Source organism: Monodelphis domestica, chromosome 5, assembly GCF_027887165.1.
Source record: "Monodelphis domestica isolate mMonDom1 chromosome 5, mMonDom1.pri, whole genome shotgun sequence".
Classification (NCBI taxonomy): domain Eukaryota; kingdom Metazoa; phylum Chordata; class Mammalia; order Didelphimorphia; family Didelphidae; genus Monodelphis; species Monodelphis domestica.
In genome coordinates this window covers 205,775,645-205,801,038 of record NC_077231.1, presented here as the reverse complement: position 1 = coordinate 205,801,038, position 25,394 = coordinate 205,775,645, and the positions used below count along the sequence as shown (strand labels likewise).

Genomic DNA, 25,394 nt, shown 5'->3' with positions numbered 1-25,394 from the left:
TTATCTAGGATTTTGAACTTTTGTGAAGTAAGCAACTTTTGTTAGGGCTCAGTTCTTTGGTTAATGTGAATTTTTCCGAGTCTTTATATATAGGCCAGTGATGTGACCAGATTATAATTGTTTCAGAGGTCTTGTATTAATATCCATTGTATCTTTTTTCAAGTCTCCAACTAAAGGTTTGCCATCCCAAAGAAACATTCTTAAAAAAAAAAATCACATTGGGCTAGATGTCAAAGAACTAAAACATTTTATTGATTAGTTCCTGTTTCCCCTTAAATTGAGCATATTAAACAAAAATATTCACTTATAAATTTGGGGGTGAGGCAGAGCTAAGATGGCAGAGAAGGTACAGGCACCTATCTGATTTCTACCAAATTACTCTTCAAAAGGCAGTAATAAAATGCCTCAAAAAGATTTCTGGAGCAATGTAACACATAAGAAACAAGGTAAAATAATTTTTTAGCCCAAAACACCTTAGAAGGCTGGCGTAAGGGATCTAGTGCACCAGGGCAGGGGTGGATCACAATGAGTTAGGACCCTCCAAGCAGAATTGACCAATTGGTAGAAATACAAAAACGTGCTGAAGAGAAAAACTTCTTGAAAGACAGAATTGATCCTTTGGAAAAAAAGAGGAACAAACTCTATAAAGTAGATTGGCCAAATGCAAAAGGAGGTATAAAAGCTCATTCAATAAAGTCATCCCTAAAATTTTAGATTGGGTAAGTTGAAGCTAATACCTCCATGAGATATCAAGAAACAATTAGAGTTAAAATAGTGAAAAAATAGAAGAAAATATGAAATATTTCATGGGGAAAAAAATAACTGAACTAGAAAATAAATCCACTGGAGATAATTTAAGAATTATTGGACTACTGTGTTGAGGGGATTTCATCCCCTCCCCTTCCTTAACTGCCTACCCGATTCATCAAAATTTTTCACATGGTAGCTCAGAGTCTGTGAACATCCATGAATGCTAATAAAAGAAAGTGGGTAGAACCCACCTGGGGCCTTTTGGCACAGACTTTTGGCCGAAGCAAAGAGGTGAGGGGGAGAGAGATTTCTGCAGGCGGGATGACATGTGGTCAGAACTTAGAGTAAGAAAGAGACTTTAAATTTATGCCTATCTACCTTTTCTATCTCAAGTGATTATTAATAAACCTTATGAAAAATAATAACTGGTGGATATGAATTTTAAATATAACACTTCCTGAAAGCCATGATCAGAAAAAAGAGTGTAAACATCATTTTTCAAGAAATCATCAAGGAAAACCTCTCTGATACTTTAGAACTAGAGGACAGAGATAGAACTCAAATGACTACTTTGATTATTTTGTTGAAAGAGATCCCAAAAAAAATTACTTCCAGGAGTATTATAGTCAAATTTCCAAACTCCCAGATCAAGGAGACAATGCAAGCCGCCAAAAAGAAACAATTCAAATATCATTAATATATTGATTTAGAATATTGAACTGTAGAGACTACATTTTTACAACCCTCTTTTCCTTTTCCTGTTGCATCTCCTCATGTGGATTGGGGTTTTGAGTTTTTTTCCTACCTGTGCAGTCTTTCTCACTCATACCATCATGGAGGAAATTATTTTTTGGCCTTTAAAAAATATTTCTCTGTTTTTAATATCTTATTGATCTAAGTGAATTTTAATAAATAGTATTAAATTAATATTTGGAGTATTGAATATTTTAATCTTTGCATTTTTTGGCGACCATGAAGGGACTGAGTTTTTTGTGAGCACTACAAAGTGCTTAGTGATTTCCCCATAGCAAGGGATCCACTGCCGACAAAATCCTGTTGCTCCAAGAATTGCCATCAATTGCTTTTTAGTGGTAGGAGGGCTTAACTTTTGGATATTTTCAATACGCTTGTGAGAAATTAAACGGTACCCAGCAGTTAGAATGAAGCCTAAATATTGTACTTTGGGGAGGCGCCACTGAACTTGTCTTTGGAAACCTTGTGGCTTCTCTTATGTAGCGCTAAGAGGAGGTGCTTACTATCCTCTTGGCATGCTTCAGCATTTGGTGAAGCCAAGAGAAAATCATCCATGTACTGAATTAAATGACTGTATTTAAATTTTATGGCATCTGTATCAGCAGTTAAGAATTGTGTGAACAGGGTGGGGCTGACCACAAACCCTTGAGGCAAACGAACCCATATCTTTCCAGGTGAAAGCAAAGATATGCCTGGAGTTCTCATGTATGGGTGTACAAAAGAAAGCTGAGTATAAGTCTATTACTGTAAAGTATGTAGCTATGCTAGGAATAGAAGAAATAACAGTATTTATGTTGGAGACTACAGGGTGTCTCTTTATAAAGTGATTGTTCACAGCTCTCAAATCCTGGACAAATCAATAGAGATGCTTGTCATTGGGCCACGGTTTTGGCTTTTTAACAGGCAGGATGTGAGTATTGCATTTAGATTTGCAAGGAATTATGATGCCTTGGTTAATCAATGAATTTATTATAGGTGTAATTACATCAATTTCCTCTTCTGTGTGGCATTTAAAAGAGTGGGAGCCATAAACTGTAATAATTAAAATGCTTGAAGGCCATAAACTGTAGTGAGTTAAAATAGTGGAAGATATAAATTGTAGTAGATATAAGAGTGGATGAGTAAATTGTGACCGCAGAAAATATGTTTTCACTACAGTGTCTTGTTTTTAAATCAATATATAAGGTGGTCGCCAGGGAAATATTCCCAATTATGAAATATACCCAAGTCAACTGGGTTTTATAGAGATTTTAATTAATTAATACAATGAGGAATCAAAGAGAGAGAGAAAAAGGAAATAAATGAGAAAAGAATAGGCCAGCCCAGGTAGCCCTGGCCAACCCAGGCCTAAGTCCTAAAAGAAAAGATCAATCAGTCCTTATATCTTAATCTATCCAAAGATCTATCCAAGCAAGGATTCTAGTGACACCAGGCCAGCACCATCTCAGCTGATTTCACCAGCTCAATCCTCCATCTGAATGTTTCAGAATGAGTTCCTTGAGCTCCTATCTGAGCTCCTATTTAAAGGGCAATATCTCCTATGTCACCTCCCCTAAGTCCTTACATCTACCAATCACAGTAGATGTTTTCCAAATGACAGCCCATTCTGAATTCACACCTGAGTAGACTAATCCTTTTAGTAATCCACACCTGAGTAGGTTAGAATCTCTGAGTAAGTTTCTCACCTCTTTCTCCCATGTAAGTTTGCCTGACCTTTATAGGTACTTAGCACCCCTTTGTATTAATTCTAAAAATAGGCATGGCTTAAGTATGGGTGTAAGTATTTTTCATTGTTCAGCAAGGAGTTTTCTCCCCTAAAGCAGTCTTAAGTACGGGTGGAGTAGAGGTCTTCACATTTCTGATCTAAGTAGAGTTCTCACTGTCCAAATGGGGAGTGGTTCCAAAAGGGAATTGTCCCAAAGGAGAATTCCCCAATGGGGAATTTTTTTAACATTCACAAGTCTGAGAAATTTCAAGATTCACATCTGAAAGGGGGTATTGAGGAATGAAAGGAGGTGGGCTAGATTTTATTTGAATTTGTTCAGGGACAGCTGATTTAAGTAGGCCAACTTCAGAACATGATGTGGCCCAGAGAGACTCCGATATATCAGTTGGGATCTCAAAAATAGGAGTCTCCTTCATTTCATGAGCATCTAAAAGAAGTACAGGTAGTAAAGTTAAGGATTCCTCAGGAAGTTCCAGTGTCATAGAGCTATCTGGAGAACAAGTTTTTGTGGCTCTAAGCTTTCATAAAAGATTTTTCCTCAGTAAATTTAGGGGGGAGGCAGGCATTAAGAGGAAAGAGTGTTCCACATTAAGTGGTCCTATGGACACTCTTCTAGGGGAAAGTATGGGAACCTTTAGGGGTGTCCCTGATACCCCCATGACATTAATTGAATCAATGGAACTGCAATCCGAATCAGGTATATTCTTCAATACAGACCGGGAAGCTCCAGTGTCCAAAAGACAAACATAATGGGTGTTACTAACCTTTAATGTTACTTGGGGCTCATCAGTATGGGGGAGGGGCAATGGATAGGGACAATAGGCAGTAAGATGTCAGGGTTGGAAAAATCAAAGATTATATCCTCTAGTTCCTGTGGGCCTCCCCCATACACCTTCATAATCTTTGGGTAGTTCCTTGGGCTTCCCCCCAAGGGGCAGTAGCACCCTGGGTGGTTTGGGGGTCAGCTCCAATCAAAATATACTGCTGTGGAGTCATTTGGTATGAGTTGTCAGGTGCCTGATTTATGTCCCTAGGATTATTGTTATCAGTTATAAAGTTACAATATCTGAAATTACCATTGTAATTATTATTTCTATAATTGTTTCTTTAATAATTTTTCCAGCGCATATTTTTTTTTTTTTACTGCCTGGAACAAAGCCTATATTTCTTAATTTTGTGGCCCTTCCTCTGACAGAACTGGCAGTTAGGGGGCTCATAGATTCTTGGACAGGGACTAGTTCCATTAGTTGAACATCATGCCCTTTGTCATGTTTATCAAGCCTATCCTTTAAAGATTTGATTTCTTTTTTCAAGGTTTTTATGACATTATTATCCTCTTCCTGCTCTTCTTTTTGGCCTTTAAAGACATAAACATCAGTGTTCCTCAACTCTTTAAGGTCCATCTGAGGCCACCGAGGGCAATGGGTCTTAAAATAACTTTGTACCACCCTGCAAGAGTGGTTGATAAAATGTCTCTTTATTTGCTTAGTATCTTTATCTTTTGGAATATCAAGGTCCCCAATCTCAATGAGCTTATCCATGAATTATGAGGGTGTCTTATCATTTCATTGTCTTAAGGGTTTCATATTTTGACCATGCTTCCTTATCCTTGGAGCATTCTCACATAGCTTTTATAATGGCCTCCCTACACCGATTTAATTGCAAGTATTCCTCAGAACTGTTATAATCCCATTCAGGATCCTGAGATTGCCAGTGTGCTGCATCACACCCTTGGATCTTGTTAACATGAGAGAGAATCTTATTTTTCTCATATTATGTTAGAAAAATATTGAGCAAATGCCCAACATCCTTATAGGATGGGTCATATTGATAAAAAATATTAGCCATTTTCTTTGTTACCATGAGAGGTTTGCATCCAAAACAAGGTAAATTATATTTCAGTTCTCTTAATTTCTTGAGGAATGAGAGGTATATGGTGTTTTAGGGTCACCACATCCTCATTCCATCCTAATTCGGGCACTTCTCTTAAGGGAAAAAGTCCTTCATAGCAATCATTCAATAGCTGTAGTCTCTCAGAAGTTGACTCTAGGGATACCAAGGCACCATGGGTAGGAACAGGTATTTTGCAGGATGAGATTTCTTTGGGGTTAAGGCTGGTCATGGGGTAGGAGAAGGAAGGGACAGGAGAGGATGGGGGATTAGAAGAAGGGTCAGGGGAAGTAAGATCAACCAGGAGTTGCAGAGCATGAGAGAGAGAGATGTTGCAGAGTATGAGAGAGATGGATCTGTACCTGATGTAAACGAGAGATGTGTCTCATCTCCATTTTGGGAGAATTAGGATTGCCCTCTATTTGTCATTCAGGAACAGGCTTGCAAAATTCAGACTTGTTTTGGATGGGATCAGTATTTTTCATTAGATCACGTAAATGTTTGAAATTTTTTTTTGAATTTTCCTGTTGGCCTTCATTTCTGCTTTAATCTCTTGCATAGTAGCATTTTTTGTCTTAATATTGAAGATCAGAAAAATAAAATTTCCCAGGAGTACAAGGAGAAGGGGGAAATTTGGCATCTTCTATGCCTCTAATTGGGCAAAAAGCAGAAGACTTTCATGAATTGTAGCATTTATGTTGCTTAGCATTTTGATAAAAAAAAAAGCATATATTTTGTTATTGATTTATTTTCTACTTATTATTATTTAAAAGGGATGGGGTAGAGTAAGATGAGGGTATTTTGCTCATTTCATTTTATTTTTTATGATTTAATTGGATTTTTATTCATAAAAAAGGGAAATTAAAAAAAATTATTTGTTGCTGCACTCTAGTGATAGCAAATAGTCACTGAAGTTAAGCTGGAAAAGAGGAAAAAAAGAAGAAAAGACAGAAAAAAGTAAGAAACAATCAGGGCTCAATATTGTCCTGTAGTGGCCAAGAGGCAGCACTACAACTGGGAGGGGTTTGGGGCGTGTTTAGGGGTGGGTTTCAGGGGAAGGTGTGTTAAGGACTGCCAGAAACCAAAATGTAGGATATGAACCCCCAAAATCAGGCAGGGTCTGAGAGAGATGGAATAATACAGGTTTGGTAAAGTAATGAGGGGCTGGTGCTTTTGAAAGAGGGCCAGGACCCTCCCTGCCTGGGCATAAAGCCTGGTAGAGGCTAATTGGCAACCAGGTACCAAGCAGGGAATAAGGCTTCCCTTCTGTGCTGGGCTGGGGAAAGGGAAGCTTATACTCACCAGGTAGATCAGAAGCAGGTTGGTAGAAGAGGCAGAAAGCAGCTGCAGGAGGCAGTAGCAGCACCAGGGTGGGCCCAGGGTGCTGCAGCTGAGGTAGGAGTTTGAAGCAGTGGGGGAGGAGTGAGCCTGCTGCTTAGCTGGATTTGGCCAAGTTGCAGGCAGGAATGGCTGATCAGGCTGCTCTCCAGGCCATGGGTGGGGACCAGCTACTCCACTAAATCCCCCAAATAAACGCAGCTGGACCAGTAGTAGGGCAAAGGGTATAAATGACCATTTCCAGAAAATTTGAAACCATAGAATCCAATCTCCTTCTTTAACCCCCCCCCCCCAATTAAGTAGAAAATAAAAATATATACTTTTAAATAAGCCCTAGCATTATGCATCTTAAGTATTTTTATTAGGACGAAAAATATTTATACAATATGGTTTGCTTAATAAATTCCATAATAAATTTAAATTGAAAATTGTTTCAAGTAATTATAAGCTTGCTAATTAAATATCCTTTTTAATATTTTAAATTTTCTTTGTAAATGGTGCCATTGTGTAAAAAACTTGAAGGCACTCAGTGTGCTTCATTTTTTTTTTCAGTTTGTTAGAAATGTCCTTGGTCTAATTATTCTTCTGATTCTGCTCACTTCACTTTCGATCAGTCCTTACTTTCCAGGATTCTCTGAAACAATCTTATCCAAATTTATTGACTCAATAATATTCTTTTCCACTTATATCCACAATTTATTTAACCATTCCTCAGTTGACAGGTATGCCTTTTATCTCATTCTTTTCTTTATTCTTTTTCCTTTTAATTTACACTTTAATATTAAAAGTTCGTTTTGCATGGCAGTGAGGTGGCAATGTGAATAGAGCACCAGTCCTGGGATCAGGAGGAAGTGGGTTCATATAATGGCCTTAGATACTTCCTAACTGTGTGACCCTGAGCAAGTCATTTTATCATGTTTCCCAAGTCTTACTTTTCTGTCTTAGAATTTGTAGCAGGATAGAAAGTAAACAAAAAAAATTGCTTTAAAATATTCTATCGCTGATCTTATTCTTTTAATCCTTTTTTCTATCCATACCTGTTTCTCTATTGAGCAGAGTTTCTCATGTGGTGTCTACTGATAGTTTTTAGGGGTCTGTATACTTGGATGGTGAGAAAAAATCACATTTTTATTTCAGTATAACTGATTTCCTTTGTAATCCTGGGCTTTTTTTTTTTAATCCCCCATTAAAAACCTGATTCTGAAAAGGGATTAGTATGCCTCACCAGATTGCCAAAGAGATCTGACAAAAAAAAAAAAAGCTAAGAATATCTGCTGTAGAAATTGATGAATATTACACCAAACTACATTTTATATGTATATGTGAGTGTGCACATGCATGCATGTATCCATTTCAAATAAGAAAACTCATCTGATGCCCACTCCTCCCTTTAACTTGTCTAACAAATTTATACTGCTTTTTGTCATTCTAACTATGATACATAGTAGATATCTTTCTTTTCTTCTTCCTTTTTTATAGCTCTGTATTCTTTTTTATCTTCCTTTCCTTTCCCATTAAAATCCCGAGAATAGAAAATGTTCACTCCTAGGACTTTTTTTTTTTACTCAGATTTCTCAGTACCCTTTCAAGACTTAAAGATTTTGAAGAAAAACTTGTTTCTTCTCTTCTTAATATGAAATAGCCCTTCATCATTAAATAGTTTCTACCTCTTGTTCAATTAAAAAGAAAAAACAAAACTTTTTTTATTACTTTGGACTTTTGTGTTCACTTTTCAGAGTTCCTATTTAGCACTTTTCATCAGAAATGCTTTTCCACTAAAGGTTTGGTCCCCTTCTCCTTGGATGACCATATTTTGCTTTGAGGTGTAAGTTAGTTTTAAGCCTCTCTTTTTTTGCCTTTTGGAACACTTCCATAATCTGTTTTTGTTTATAGTAGAAGATAGTGAGATGGTGCACTTGAAAGAGTACTGGACAACAAGACCTATGTCATAATGGACAAGACATTTGACCTCTTCAGTTTCATTACTTCAATGAAGTAATATTTATTAAAGACTTTGCAAACCTTAAAAGATTATAAAAGTCCTTATTATTGTGATCAACATTGTTTTTAAGATTATTATTACTTCTGGGTATTGAATGATCCTGACTGCAGTCATTAATATGGGAGCTCATATTTTGACTATAACATTTCTTTCTTTCTTTTTTTTTAATTCCTCACCTTCCATCCTAGAATCAATACTGTATATTGGTTCCAAGGCAGAAGAGTGGTAAGTTCTAGGTGGTGGGGGTTAAGTGACTGGAGGCCTCATTTCAAATGTGACCTCATACACTTCTTAGCTGTGTGATTCTGGGCAAGTCACTGAACCCACATTGCCAAGTTCTTACCACTTTTCTGCTCTGGAATTTACACCCTTGAGAGCTTGAGGAAATAGATAGTAAAACCATATTGGTGGGAGATTTCAACCTTCTCCTTTCAGAACTAGACAAATCCAACCAAAAAATAAATAAGAAAGAAGTAGGGGAAGTGAATGAAATGCTAGAAAAATTAGAGTTAATAGATATCTGGAGAAAACTGAATAGTAGATATGGTGAAAGAGAATTACATTGAGTATGCTTGATCTTGCTTATTCTTTATCATTCCCTGTCTCTATACTTCCAAGACAATTGTAAAAGTTATAAATCTTGTTAAAAATAACTTGATGTAATGGCCCATGTCCTTCTAGGCATTGAATAATTTCTTGAGATTAAGTTAAGTTTTTAAAAATTGCTTGTAAAATCCTTTTATTTGTAGACTGGTGATAAAACTACCTCAAAACCATTAGGAAATTGTTGATTACATTGTTTCTGCAGTATTATGATTTTTTTCATTCCAAGGACAGACTTACTTGATAGAATTTGACATATTTTCTTTGTTTAATTACTTATGCATTTTTTCCTTAATTATAGTTAATGAAGAAGGAATAAGAAGAAGAGTAGCTGAAGAAATGGCCATGAAGGACTCTGAAAGTCAGAAAAGGTTTGTTTTGTGGCATATTCAAGATATTTTAATGATATAACCATATCATTTTTATAATTCTTACAGAAAAATTAATGAGTCTTTCTGCTTGGTATATTCAAAATTTTAGCCTTTCTTTAAAATAGTGATTTAACTTTTTGTTTGTTTTTGTCTGGAATACAAGTTAAAAATGCTTTGTGGCTACTGTTCCAACTTTTATACATAGGGGATAGGAATACCATCTACTAAGATCCCTGCTATGCAAGTTCAGCTAGTTTTTCCATCAAAGTAGGAGAAGCTGTCCCCAGTCTGATTGGCCCTGGAGAACAGGTCATCAATCATTGAATATACTACTGGTCTTCTAGGACATAAAAAAATGGGCAATGAGAAATCAGGTTTCTTCAGACTTAATGAAAGTCTCACTGCCTTGTGAGTCACCATTTCTATTTGACCTAACAAACCCTGCAGAACAGATAAGTTTTGCATGAATCTAGGGAGACTGTCTACTGGAGTCAGTACTATGTTCTTGCTGATTATCCTGATTATTTATTGATAAGTAAACTTTTGGTTAAGTATTGTATTGTTAGTGGACTGATTTTATCTAGTTGTGACTCCGACCCTCTGGACCAACCCTTAGTGTGGTGTGACCCACGACATTAATCTCTTGGAGTTCTGGTGGTTTTGTATAGATATAAAATAACCATTTAAAAAATAAAGCACATATTTTCCTGCTAATTCTTTTTTTTTTTTAAACCCTTACCATTCATCCTAGAATCAATACAGTGTATTGGTTCCAAGGCAGAAGAGCAGTAAGGACTGGGCAATGGGGGTTAAGTGACTTGCCCAGGGTGACACAGCTTGGAAGTATCTGAAGCTAGATTTGAACCTAGGACTTCTCATTTCTGGCCTGGATCTCAATCCACTTAGCTACCCCCTTTCCTGCTAATTCATAATTCTTGGTCTGACCGTGTCAGAGAGTATGGATTCAAATCATCCATCAGATGCTTATTACTTATTTGACCTTGGGAAAGTCCCTTAAACTCAACGGACTTCAGTTTCTTCCTCTACAAAATGAGGAGGTATATGGCCTTTGAGATTCTTTCTAACTCTTTTTTAATGTGATCCAGTTCTGGGAGAAGAAACATGGCAGAATGCAAAGGGCACTCACTGCCTTTGAATCAGAAGTCTTGATTTTTAATCTTTAGCCTTCTATTCATTATCTGTGTGACTTTAGATAAATCAGTTCTTTGAATTTAGCTCCTCAAATTTAAAATGATCATAATAATATTTATACTCTTTCTGAATTGTTTTGAACTTTTATAGAAATGATCTACTGGTCCTAATGCCTAGTATTTCCTGAGCTCATTTGCTTTAAGTGATACTGGAAAATAGAGATTTGTTTATCATATATTCTGGATAATGTCATGTTACCAAATGTGTTCTTTATTAAATTTTTAATATTTTTGAAATTAGAAGATAGTAAAGTATGCTTAATAAACAATAATGCTGTATATTAAGAATTACTCAGAGTCAGATTCAAGCCCTGCTTTTTATTACATACTAGCTGCTTAACCTTCGTTGTCATTTAAAACTTGTGCCCTTGTAAACTTTTTTTTAAAATTTAAAACCCTTGCCTTCTGTCTTGGAATCAATACTGTGTATTGGTGTATTGGCTAGGCAATGGTGGCTAAGTGATTTGCCCAGGGTCACATAGCTGAGAAGTGTCTGAGGCCAGATTTGAACCCAGGACCTCCCATCTCTAGGTCTGGCTCTCAATCCACTGAACTATCCAGCTGCCCCCTGTAAACTTTCTTAAGACTATAAATTATAGAGCAATTGCCAAGCTGATTTTTTTTTAATGGAAGAGTTTCCATAGAAGAAGGTCCCCGTACTTGTGAAAAATCATAGGAATAGATGCCCAGAATTTTTTAACAGGAACATTTTAAAGACTTGAAATATATTAATATAAATGATAATAGGGAACTGATAGCAAAGGTAAATAAACAGATAAGAGAGCATCTGGTTGTATGTGACAAACTTATTAAGATAAACTGTATTTTAAGGACTAAAAAACCCCCGAGTATATAATAATGGTGTAGCTACTGTGATCTAAGAGTATGGAGTTCAGGATTGGAAGAGGGCACATTTCCCAGTTTTCAATCATTAAAATAAGACTAGAATCTTTAAGCTCTATGCCAATAATCTCAAATTTTGGTCTTGAAAGCTTTTAAATTTTATGATTAAACACATGCTTAGTGGAAAATCTAGAAGAGGAAGTTGTGATCAGAGAAAGCCAGCATAACATCATCTAAAATAGACCATTTCAGTATAATACTACAGCATTTCCTTTTTTTTCCTCCCATAGGTTTTCTTGAACAGGCAAATGCAATAGATAAATTTTATTTATATTGATATTAGCCAACATTTGGCTAATAATCTCTCATTTTATTCAGATGGAGAGATGTTGGCTAAGCAACAGTATAGTTAGGTGAATCTACACATGTTGGAATAGCTAGATCCAGGAAGAAATTCCTACAAGTTTGATGTCAATTTAAGATCTTAGAGTTTTAGATTTAGAGCTAGAAAGAACTTTAAAACTTTTCAAGTCCAGTCTTATTTTAAAGTTAAGGAAACTGAAGTCCCAAGAAAAGAAGAGCTGAGTTCAAGTATAGCCCCAGACTCTTAGTAACAATGTACTCTGGCTTAGTAACTATGTATTCTGGTGTAAGGGTTAAAAGAAGGAGTTTGACACAAAAGTGAGAAGAGCAGTTGAATAAAACACTTGGTTTAATTTGAGAAGTATAGATAGAAAATAGAAAAGGAGGAAAGAGAATATTATTCTAATACTCCATGACTGTACCTAAATTCCTAATACTCTGTAAACTTTTTAAAACATACCTCTATACTGTGTAAAATTTTAAAAACATACCTCTGTCTTCTGAGGACAGGTTCTTCTTGCCTGACAAACACGAGCCTTGCTCTAACCTACACCACCTAAAGTTGATTCACTAACTACCTATCTTCCTAAATAATCAGACATTAATCCTTCAATTAGTTTCCTACCACCCAGTTGCCAGTAGCCAACTGCCAGTAGACCTTGCCTCAGAGCCAGATCTCCTGCTCTCTCGAGATCCAGAGGCAAAAGCCCTAACTGTCAGCATTCCTTCCTTATCTCTCCTGGTCTCCCTGGTAATGGAATCTTCAGCTCTGGCTCACTGACATCTGTCAGTCTGTTCTATTTAGAAATCCTGCTCTCTTGCCTCTTAAGGAGTCAGAGGGAGAGATTAAGAAAATCCCTTTAACACTGGGCACAAGTCACTTAACCTCTGTTTACCTCAATTTCCCAGCTATAACATGTAGCTTGCAAGGTTGTTATGAGGCGCAAATGAGATAATATTTGGGAAAATGACAGTGGCTGCCATGAGGAAGGCTTTATATAAATCTTATTTCCTCACTCCCTCGCTTCCCATAATTTCACTTCCTTGAGACCAAGTTTAGTCATTATAATATTGCAACATCATTTCAGTTTTAAAAGCTGTCCTTTTAAAAAATATTTTTGTAGTTACTGTGTATTTTGTTTTTCTGGTTCTACTTACATCATTCTGCAATAATTATATGTTTTTCCTTACCTTGATTTATTCTTCATTTGTTGTTTCTTAAAACATGCTAATATTCAGTCACCTTCATTAACCACAAGCAGTCTAATTCATTTCCTAATATTTCTAAACAATTGAGCATGAAACAATTACTGATATATGTGATATCTTCTAGTGGTAGCTGAATATTGTAATGGTTCAGGACTTCAAATCTGAAAGATGTGAGTTCAAATCTTGCCTCAGACACTTATTAGCTTTTGACTCTACACAAGTTACTTAACTTGTCTCTGACTCAATTTGTTAACAGTAGCAAAATGGTAATAATAATGGCATCTGCTTAAATAGGTAAAAAAAGATAAAAATGATGTAATATTTGTAAAGCCCTTTGCAAACTTTAAAGCACAATAGAAATGCTAGCTGTTGTTATTGTTATTATTGTCCTTATTCTCAATAACAATAAATAACAATAACAATTATAAGCCAGTCTTTTACTGATGAGAGTTTCTAATTTTGAACATTTATTGTTTTATTGTTCGGTACAATGATCCACTAAGTTTCTGTGGAATCCTGTGTCAGTGTTCAATTGATACAAACTGGTAACCACTGTTATTTCACTCACTTAGCATTAGTTATTTCATTCTCTTGTGCTTGCTCTTAAATTTTCATTTCTTAATGCTGTCTTTGTATTGCTGCTTCTGATCTTCTGTGTCATTCATACAATTATCTCTTTAAGAGGTCAATGATGGTTCCAATTTCTGTATGAAAGGAAATGTATGGATTTGTTTAGAGGCATGTGTTTCTCACAATACTTTAACTCCTGGTAAGTTACTGGATGATTGAAGTTAATGGAAGTTGAGTTTCTATTTGTGTAGTCTGTTATTGTATGTTTTATGTATGTGTTTTAATTAGCATCCATGTGTAGGTCTGGTTTATATAAGGTATCCTAGATAATTAGTCAAATATTATGCTTAAGAATTAGCATAAGTTTGGAAGGAATTGAGGACTGGGAGTCACATGGGAAACATAATTTGGGTTCTGTCACCAACTTTCTTAAGACTTGGGCAAGGCACTCATATTTTTTGGCACTCAGTGCTCTTAATTTTAAAATTAGGGCATTTGACTAGATGATTTCTCTCTCAATTTAAAAAAAACCACTTATCTCATTTTGAAATGTATATGCATATATTTATTATAGCATTTATGAATATAAAAGTAATATCCTCCCATTCCCTTTAGAGTATATAAGACTCATAGTACTAGATTTCTTAAATCAAAATGTAATTAGCACTACTAAAATTATCTGCATATATTCCAGTTGTTTCCCACATAACACTATGTAATTATTTAATTGGATTAGTTTGACAGTATATAATTAGATAGCAGAGTTTAAATACTGAAAAAAAGACCTCTGATTAAGAAGTGAGGGAAACCAATATGATAATTCTTATCTTTGAAATTTTATTCTTTTATTATTAGAATTTAGTTCTAATCATTACTTTTTATAGAATAATATATTTAGTTGGTGGATTTTATTTCATATAAAACTATTCTGCTTTCTTATTACCCAATGATAGCATTTCTTTACCTCCTTCCCCTACTCCAGACCACCTTCTTTTATTGGAGTAACTCTTATTTTGCATTGTTTGTTTTTTATGTTTCATTATTCAGCTTCCATTTTCTCCCCTTTGTTAAAGGGCAAATTAGATGAATAAAATCATACCTGATAGAGCCAATTTCATATAATATGTGGACCTGGCTCAGTTGCCTAGTTGTAAACTAGACAAATGAGTACTGATAAAAATTTTATTTTCTGTTACCCCATAGGAAATCAGATGAGGTAGTATAGCTCTTAAAAAACAACTGATACCGTAAGTCTTCATGAAAACTCATAGTTGCTGTCAGAACTATATCAGTGGTAAAAAAAATTTTTTTGAAGACTTATAAACTTATGAAGAATGAAATGAGTAGAACTAGGAGAACAATTTATATGATAACATTGTAAAGACAAAGCTTTGAAAACGGTAAGAACTATAATAATTACAGTGACTATAATCACATCGGACTGATGCAAGGTGAAAGATTTAGATTGCTGAATAACACGCACACACACACATATTATATACTGGCAAAGAATGAATTTTTTTGCTTGATTATGTACATTTGTTGCAAGAAATTTGTTACTTTTTTCTTTTTTTCTCATTGGAATGGGATGTTTAGAAAACAGATTTTTTGTTAATTTATACATTTTTTAAAAGAGGTGAGAGAATGCTACAGATGTAGAATATTGCATTCACTTTCAGGTGAGTCACTATTGTTATTTTTACTTAACTCTTAAACTTCATATCAGGTGACTTCAGAACGGTAATCAAAAAACATTTGTAATGGAAAAACAAAACATATTCAAAACTTATAAAAATAGAATGTATGAAAAGGAGTGATGCATAAGAAGTCTGGAAAATGCAGACTAGAGCATGTTTGTGAAGAGCTTTAAGTACCAGAGGAGATTATATTTGATTCTAGCTTGTAGACCCTTTTAAAAAAATTTAGTTTTTTATTATCTTCCCCCAATTACATGTAGATCCAATTTAAAAATAATTATCATGACATTTTGCATCCATGTTCTCTCTCTCTCATTACTACCTTTTTCCTTCCCTGAGACATTAGGTAATTTGCTGTATTTATACATGTGTTATCATGTGATACATACTTCCATGTTTATCATGTTGTAAAAGAAGACATACATTGCTTATATGAGGAAAAACTCATGAAGGAAATAAAGTAAAAAATTATATTCTTCAATCTGCATTCAGACTGTCAGTTTCTTCCATGGTGATGGAAAGTCTTTTTTGTCATGAGTCTCTGATAGTTGTCCTATGTCCTTGTATTGCTGATAATAATTAAATCATTCATAGTTGACCATCCTATTTTATTGCTTTTAGTTTGTATAACATTCCCCTGGTTCTGCTTATTTCACATTACATCACTTCATATAAGTTTTTCTAGGTTTTTTATGATCCTCCTGTTCATCATTTCTTATGGCACATTATGGTGCAAATCCATTACAATTGCATACTACTACTTGTCCAGCCACTCTCCAATTGATGAACATCCCTTCAGTTTCTAATTCTTTGCTAGCACAAAAGGCCTGCCATAAATATTTTTGTATAAGTCTTTTTCCCCAGCACATAAAATGTTTGTGATAGAATTACAGCTCAGTGTTTGGAAATAAAACATTTAGTCTGAAAAAATAGTAAGACATGAATCAGAAATAAATACTTCCTCTTTAGTATAGATATTTGTTGTAAATTTTTTCTTGTTCAGTTATTTCAGTAATGTTTGACTTTGTGACCTCATTTGGGGTTTTCTTGAAAAAGATATTGGAATGGTTTGTCATTTCGTACTCCAATTCATTTTATAGAAGAGGAAATTGAGGCAAAAAGTATTAAGTGACTTGCTCAGGGTCATAAGAGTAGTAAGTGTCCTTGAAAATACTTTTACCTATAAATAAAAATAATCCCTTAAGACTCAATTGTCACTGCCCTGCTCCCAAACCTTTTTCTTTATTTAATAATTTATTTTTTTCCATCTATATACTAAAAACAATATTTAAATATTCATTCTAAAAAATTGAGTTTACTGGACCTTTTTGAGGAGAAAAGTAATATAGACCGGCATGCTGGGAAATGTCTAGATTTCTGGGGAGAAATTTGTGGCAAAGAGACTGATTAGAAGGTTATTATATAAGAAGTGATGAGGCCCTAAAACTAGTGCAGTAACTCTCTCAGTAGCAAGAATGAGATGGTTCTAAGATATATGATTTTTTATTTTAGTTTTATTTAAAATTTTTTTTCCATGTTTGCATGATTCATTTTTTTTCCTTTCCCAGAGCCAACAAGCAGTTCCACTGGATTGTACAAATGTTATCATTTGATACCTATTTCCACATTATTTATTTTTACCATGGAGCAGTCTTTTAAAGCAAAAATCCCAAATCATATACCCATATAAACAAATTATAAGTGATGCCATACGTTTTTCTTTTGTATTTCTATTCCCATAGTTCATTCTCTCATTGTCAATAGCATTAAGACAAGACATGCTATTGTGATAGAAATATGACTTGGCAATTGATTGAATTTGAGGAGTGGAGGAATATGAACACTTGAGGGTGATTGAGAAGTTGTGAACCTGTGATGTTAAACAGATGTTATTCCAGTTGACAAAAACTGAGAAGTTGGATGTGTAAGGGTTGGAGTTGCTCCTTTCTATTTTAAGTTTTCTTGTGAGCTCATAATTTGATATTGTTGTCCTTCATTGACATGTAGCAATCTCTCGAAAGGGTGGGTCTATCAGAGGGGGAAAGATGGAATAGATCCAGTGCAAATGCCAAAATATAGTTTCATATGTATGCAATAGGGAGAAGGACAGTTTGGCCAGATTATATTGTACAGGAGCAGGGAACAATATTTAATGAGATTGGAAAGATAAGTTTGGGGAACAGGTTGTAAAAAAATTTAAAAGCTAAATAGAGTAATTTATAATGGAGTTGTATAGTCAGTTCTGAGTTTAAGGAAAATTACTTTGGCAGCAGTATGTAAAATGGCCTGGAATGCGGAAAGACTTGAGGCAGTGAGGCCAATTAGGAGACTGCTTCAATAATATAAGGTAGAGGTGATGAGGGCTTGAACTAAAGTGAGTTGGAGGGAAAGAGTAGGATGCAATTTTGTGAGGGTAGAAACAGCAAGATCTGTAAACTGACTAGATGTATGGAGTGGGAGATAGTGAGGATAATGGTGAGGTTATGAAACTTGGAAGTTGGAATACTGGGTATTTTATAGGAAAGTTTGGAAGAGAAGAGGGGTTAGAGGAAAAATATTGAGTTCAGTTTTAGATGTGTCAAGTTTAACATATCTCTGAGACATTCTGTTTTTAAAATGTCCCATAGGTAGTTGGTGATGTGGAATTGAAGCTCAAGCAAGATTGGATCTTGAATATTTAGTTCTGCCAGCCTTTTGCATAGAGAGAATAAAGAGATGTTGAGGAACTAGGAGAGAAATTTGGGGAGCATCTACAGTTAGAGGACTTACTTTGAGTTATGATCCAGCAAAGAAGACTGAGAAAGATGAATCATGAGTGATTAATTTTATGAAAACCCATTGGGGGACGCAGCTAGGTACTGGGTTCAGATGTTTTCAGATACTTCCTAGCTCTGTAACCCTGGGCAAGTCACTTAACCCTAATTGCCTAGCTCTTACTGCTCTTTTGCCTTTGAACCAGTCTTTAGTATTGATTCTAAGACAATAATGGTTTAAAAAAAAAAAAGAAAACCCATAAAGAGAGGAGAGAGTTTTGAGGAGAAGCTGGTCTGCAGTATAAACTACAGCAAATAGATCAAGAAGGATGAAGACTTAGAAAACACTGATAACTTTGGAGGGAAGAGTTTTTAATTGAGTGAGATTGAAATCCAGAATACTGAGGATGAATAAATGAGTCAAAAGGAAATAGAGATAGCAAGTGTAGATGGTTGTTTCAAATTTAGCTGAGAATGATAGTATGATAGCTTGAGAAGATAGTAGGTTCTATTGCTGATTTTTAAGGATAGGGGAGTATTGGGTATCTTTGAAGGCAGTTCATTATTAAAATTGGGGGAGGATGATTGTGGAAGCAATCTGTTAGAGAAAATGAGAAGAATGGGGTCATGTTCACATATAGAAAGATTTGTGTTTTCAAGGGCCTAGGCCATATCTTTGTCAGATACTATGGGAGAGGAGCAGAGTGGGATAGGATCTCTAGAGATTTGGAGGTTAGAATCTAAAAGCGGGAATCTCATAGGAGAAGACTTTCTCACATTGCAGTTTTATCATTAAAGTAGAATATGAGGTCCCCAGCCGAGGGGAGAAAAGGAATATGGAGCTTGAAGAGGGAAGAAAGAGTTTAGAACAGCTTTTGTGCAGACTGAGGTAAGGAAATTACTCAGAGAGGAATAAAAGCATGTCTTCTTGTAGTGAGTGCCTAGGTGAGTTTGATTAACCTGACTTTGTGTTGTTTCTAGTTAGCAAGAATTTGAGCTTCAAATTGCTTTTGAAGGCAGCTAGGTAGTGCAGTGGATAAAGAATGTGTGGAGTGGAGAAGCTAGGTAGCTCAATGGATTGAGAGCCAGGCCTAGAGACAGGAGGTCCTAAGTTCAAATCTGGCCTCAGACACTTCCCAGCTGTGTGACCTTGGGCAAGTCACTTGACCCCCATTGCCTAGCCCATACCACTCTTCTGCTTTGGAGCCAATACACAGTATTGACTTCAAGATGGAAGGTAAGGGTTTAAGGAAAAAAAAAAAGAATGTGTGGTGTATATAAATGAATATATTCAATATACACATATTAAATATCAATTTAAAAACCCACATTTTGGTGACCACGAAGGGACTACGAATTCTCAAAAAATTTTGAACAGATAGCTTACAGTAAAGATAGTAAGTTTGCCTGGTTGCTGCTTTCCAGGAGGTCTGGTGATGGGGTGTGCCTGAGCTCCTGTCTTGCCCTGCTGCCTGCTGCTGCCATGTTGTTTCTACTGTCCATCTGCTTGGCCAGCATTCCTCATTGTTCTCCACCTACCTTGGAGCCTACTCTTGCCCAGACCAGACTTCCACAAGAGCCTGCCAGTCCCAACCATTTTTTTTCCATAGAGGGTGATGTATAAAAATCTTTACACCTTAATCCCTTTCCATACTCCACGTATGTGCTTCTAGCCTGCCATAGCCATTTTTCAGCGTGGAAAAAAGAACCCCACACCTATTTTTCAAGCAGATTTTTTTTTTTAAGCTGATCCCAGACTCCTAGTTTAGAAGACTGTTACTAAAGGCTTTTCACAGGGGAATAAGCCTGTTTTTTTTTTCCTTCTTTCTCTGGACCCAAAACACCAAGGAGAAGTATTTTTTCTCTCATATGCAAATAAGCTATTGTTTTCCCTTTAATTTTTGCTTCTTTCTGTTCACTCTGTAAACAAACCCCATTCAGCATTTTTCCTGAAAAATGCTGGTGCAAAGCGTGCTTGAAACTCTGAAACAACAGTTTGAGTTGGTAAGCCTAAAAAGTGCAATTTGGATCTGCTTAATTCTTTTCCTGGGAGTTTTTATTTTCATTGGAGATTTCCCACTTTATTTTCCTCTTCTCAAGAATATGCCACAAGCTAGGCTGCTTAAACTACAAATCAACCTGAAATATTTTGACAACATTGTAAAAGTCTTAAACATGCAGAGTGGAGATTCTGTCCTGTGCTTCTATGAGGAAATTCAGACCTCTGACAAATGAAATCTAAATGGATACTAAATATTTAGGGAGGGGAAGGAAACTTTAAGAGATCTGGAAGCTTATTGCTAACTATTTTGAGTTTATTCTCCTCCTATAATATAGAACAAGTCTATTGGGATTGGTGGGGAAAAAAAAGGGAATTTGACTGCACTGCCTACACCTCATTTGTTTATATTATTGTATTTATTTACTGATTGCTTTGTTTAAATTTTTTGTTTATCTGTATTAATCTAGCCAACACCTTTTCTGTAATACTGAATTATTTTAAGCTACTATGTTTCATCTATATTGATCTTTAATTTGTACCTATATCTCAAGAACAAAATATCACTGTTTAAGCCTATGAACATCTTGTCTAAAACCCTTGTCACTAGATCCATTGAAAAATCACATGTTGCCTTTGTTAATTGTCACATAGATGATGATGGATGAATTTCAACAAAACTGGTTAAATTGTGTGCAACCCTTGGAGAATTTAATGAGCTAAGAATTTAAATGGTAATTCTTTTTTTTTTTTAAACCCTTACCTTCCGTCTTGGAGTCAATACTGTGTATTGGCTCCAAGGCAGAAGAGTGGTAAGGGCTAGGCAATGGGAGTCAAGTGACTTGCCCAGGGTCACACAGCTAGGAAGTGACTGAGGCCGGATTTGAACCTAGGACCTCCCGTCTCTAGGCCTGGTTCTCAATCCACTGAGCTACCCAGCTGCCCCCCTAAATGGTAATTCTAAGAGGTCTTCAGAAATAATTTTAGTAACTAGTAGTTTCTGAATGGATGATTTTTTCCCCTATTTATATGTATATATTATAAAGAATGTTGTATTAAATGTAGAGAAACAAAGAAATGTTCCTACCATGGTGTTTCTATGAATTAGGAAACCGAATAAAGAGTTCCTGCAGAACTCTTCATTTTAATTACTTACAGCAGAACGATCTAGATTTCTTGATGATGTTCTAGACCCAAATAAGTTTTACTTTGTTTAAAAATATGTTTGCCAAGGTTGAAAGATTTGCTACAGCTGTAAAAATTGTGACAAATATATATCAGTTCATAGGTTTTTTATGTCATATAGCAGCTTATGTGAAATATGATAGTGGGTTTGTTTGCTATTGTAGTTAACTAGTCTATTGTGAATTTGGTACTTTGAATGTGCATTATCTACTGCGCTACTGTTTTTTCTGAAAATCATTTTGTGCTTGCACATGACTGACATAGTAGTGTCACTGATTTTAAGCTATATATTTTTGATTTTTAAAACTTTTTCTTAAAACTTGGATTTTTTAATTGAATGTACAATATAGTATCTGAGTTTTATTTTTTCTGTCCTTTTTGTATTTGAAGCACATGTCAACAGTATTGAAGATTTTTTTTTATTTTTTTTTTATTTTGCGGTAATATAAGTTTTAAATATATTTGTTCTAATATTAATGCATATCCCAAAAGCTTTAGACTATAAAAATGTTGCCATTGATTGTTTAAAAGAATTATGTGACTTTGATTCATGATTCTGTCTGATTCCAAAAGAAGGGAATATACAAAAGAGAGAGCCACTGTACAGTACTAAAGAGACACAGACCACCTGTTTAGTGCCTATGGAGCACAAGGTCAAAGAGACCAGATCCCAGTGGGATTGATGCAATTTTGAACCAAGACAAGAGAACTTGAACTCGTGTTGAACATGTGTTAAAGGCAGGTCTTCCTTGCCCCACATTCTACCACGTATCTCAAATTTGTCTCCTACTTGGCTCATATAATCATCCCTTTTCTGTCTTTCATGGTGTGGCAAACTTTCTATAGTCCTGGCTGCTGACTGGGTAAATGCATAAATGGTTAAATCATTTTAATTGGGCCCTGATTCAAGGATCTGTTATAGATTTGTTTTTACTTTACTTAGATTTTTTTTTAGACATGAGATTTTACATTTTGTATTTCATCCACAAGTTATTTTTCTTTTTTATTTGGATTTTTTCATGTTTTTGATTTTCTTTTACAAATTGATTCATATACCTCGTAACTCAGCCATGCATCCCTGAGAGATCCCTATGCTTGTTATTATTCACCTCAGGGGGGCCAAGTTATTGTTGTGAACTTTGATTTAAATTTTAGCAATTTTAGGACAAGAAATTTGCTACCCCCTCAGAATCCAGAATATTTCATGAAGATAGATGCCTGTAGAGACCACATGCTGCACCAGAAGATCCAGAGTGAACTTTGGGATGTGAATTGAACTATGGGGGTTTGAAATGCCTTTGTTTTGAATGTATACTCTTATGCCAAAGGGGACTGCACCCAAATTGGCTTTTTGTCAATCTATTAATCATTAGTTTTGTCTTCTTTTCTTTTTATCCACAAATTATTGCAATTTTTAAATTGATTATGTTTCCATGATCCTTTTAGGGAAACTGGTTTCTCAATAGGATCACGAAGGTGGGAGTGGGTATGTATAAATGGAGATTTTCAGCCTTTGGACTTCATCCCCAAGAAGTCTCTTAGTATTTCTCCAAATTCCCTATTCCTGTGTCCCTCCCTGCATTTTGCGTTATTGTATTTAAGTGGCTGTAATGTCTCCCTTTCTCTTTTTTTCGACCTGTGACCAGGCTGAATTCAGGCAGTTCTTTTGCCTTAGTTATTATTAATAAAACTTTAAAATTATAATACTTAGTTATTGAATATTGATTTTAAAACCCACAGGAGCCTGGTGTCAGGAAAACCAAGTTCATATCTGGCTACAGACCCTTGATAGCATTGTGATCCTGGGCAAGTCACTTAGCTGTTGTTTGCCTGTTTTTCAACTGTAAAGTGAGGATAATGGTAGCACCCACCTCCTAAGGTTTTATAATGATTAAATGAGATAAAATGTCTAAAGCACTTAGCACAGTAACTGGCAAATAGTAAGCTCTTGATAAAAGTTTTTTCCTTTTCTCTCTTGATACCTCCTTCCTCCCCAACTGGAAAATGGAAAAGAAAACTTATAACAAATAAGTGTAGCAAAGAATAAAGCACATGTTCCCATGGTCAAAAAATGTATGTCTATTCACCTTGTTTCTATTACCTTTCTCTTCCTTTCTCAGGAGTTATTGACATACTTTAGTATAGATCATTTAAATATATGGTTAGTCATTGCATTCATCAGAGTTCTTAAATCTTCATTGCCTTGTTGCTATCTGTGTATAAATTGTTCTTCTGATCCTTCCTACTTAACTCTACGGCAATTTATGCTGTCTAGGAGTTTCTGAAATAATTTTTCATAATTTTGTTGTATAGTAATATCTTATCTTCATATCCCACAATTTGTTCATCTATTCTCTGTTTGCCTAAGAGGCAATCTAAGATAAGTCCTTAGCATATTATTCCTTCTTTTTTTTTTACTCTTGTTTTTAATCCATCCCTTAATATCAGGTTGATTTTTTTTTTTACTTTTCTGTTTCTCCACAGTATTATTCTATTATCCTCTTTCTTAAGACCCTCCCCCTAACTTTTTTGGAGCTGTTTCTATAACAAACTGGATGTGTGTGTGTGTTTTTTCAATCCCCTTTTTACCCTTTAAATGAAATTTATCTGATATCTTCTTCCCAAATTTGATCCTGTGTGTGTGTGTGTGTGTGTGTGTGTGTGTGTGTGTGTGTGATCTCAGTTAAGTTTTATCCCCTGTTTTACTAATTTCTTTGCTAGTCTATTCCTTTCCCTTTCCCTTTTCTTTCTTCCCTTAAAACATATCAGATTAGAACCAGTCTACCCACAGGACAATTTTTAAAATTAACTCCCTCAATACCATTACAAAATTACAATTTGGAAGAGACACTAATTTCTTTACCCTATTAGAATATTAGCATTATATCCTCCCATGGTTCATTGCAATTTTTCCAATGGATGTTTCTAGGTTTCTTTGGACTTTTGTATTTGTATTTCAAAGTTTCTACCAGTTATGTTTTTTGTTTAAAAACATATCTGTTCATCAGAAATACCAAGAAATCTCCTTTTTTTTAAAATTAAAGATTCAACCCCCTGCCCTCCAACGCTAAGCTTTGTGGTATAAGCTATTTTTGATTATAAGCCTATCTCTTTGTTTTTTGGGGTATTGTATTTGAAGATTTCTTTTTATTCATGGTATAGACCAGTGATTGTAAACGTTTTAGAGACTGTGTGCCCAAACTGAAACCCTCATGCTGCTTGTGAACTACCCCCTTACCCCAGACAGGGGAGGGAGGAAGTGCTCACATTCATTGGGCTGGTGGGCAGAGGGGTGGGTTATGTAAGAAATGTCCTTAGGCCCACATGGAGAGGGAGAGGGGAGCAGCTCTCTCTTATATACATGTGCCATAAATTCACCAGCACAGATATAGAACATCAGATCTTGTGTGATCTTGACTATGGGTCCTTCATACTTGAAATGTCTCTTTTATGATGTTTACATTTTTTAACCTGGTAGTTGTAGATTTTGGTTCTGATATGTCTTGAGACTTTTTCTTTTGAAATCTTTTTAGGTAATTTCAGAGACTTTACCTTCTGATTCTAATATATCTGGCTAGTTTTCTTTTATGTTTTATGTTTTCTTGAAATATAACTAAATTTTTTTTTGTAGTTTCCAATTAGTATAGTGATTCTTTTTTTTTTCTTTTTCAAAAATCCCTACCTTCTGTTTTAGAATTAATACTATATATTTGTTCTAAAGCAGAAGAGTGGCAAGGGTTAGACAGTGGGGGTTAAGTGACTTGCCCAAGGTCACACAGCTAGGAAGTGTCTTGAGACCAGGTTTGAACCTAGGATCTCCCATTTCTAGGCCTGGCTTTCAATCCACTGAGCCACCCTGCTGCCCTTTAGTACAGTGATTCTTAAATGATCTTTCCCTGACCTATTTTCCAGGTCACATTAATTTTTTTTTTTATTCTAACAATTATTAGTTTACTGTGGTGTTACTTTTTTTTTAGGTGGGGGAGGTCTCTTCTGCTTTTTTGACAGTCCATTTCTTTGTTGAAGTTTACAACTTCTAAATTCTATTTTCCTTATATTTCTTGAGCTTTTATTTCATTATCTGTTGCTTGATTTCTCTTAGGTCTTTATGTAATCCTCTGGGGAACCCAT

General features: G+C 35.3%; 1 protein-coding gene across 2 annotated transcripts in view; it reads left to right on the top strand.

Moving 5' to 3' along the window:
* Positions 1–25,394, top strand: part of CHCHD3 (coiled-coil-helix-coiled-coil-helix domain containing 3) — a 356,184-nt gene that overhangs the window by 55,820 nt on the left and 274,970 nt on the right. For both annotated transcript variants that reach the window (XM_001367264.5, XM_016426166.2), the window contains exon 3: positions 9,364–9,433. In XM_001367264.5, the coding sequence (XP_001367301.4) occupies positions 9,364–9,433 (70 nt within the window). The remainder of the gene's footprint in view (positions 1–9,363; positions 9,434–25,394) is intronic.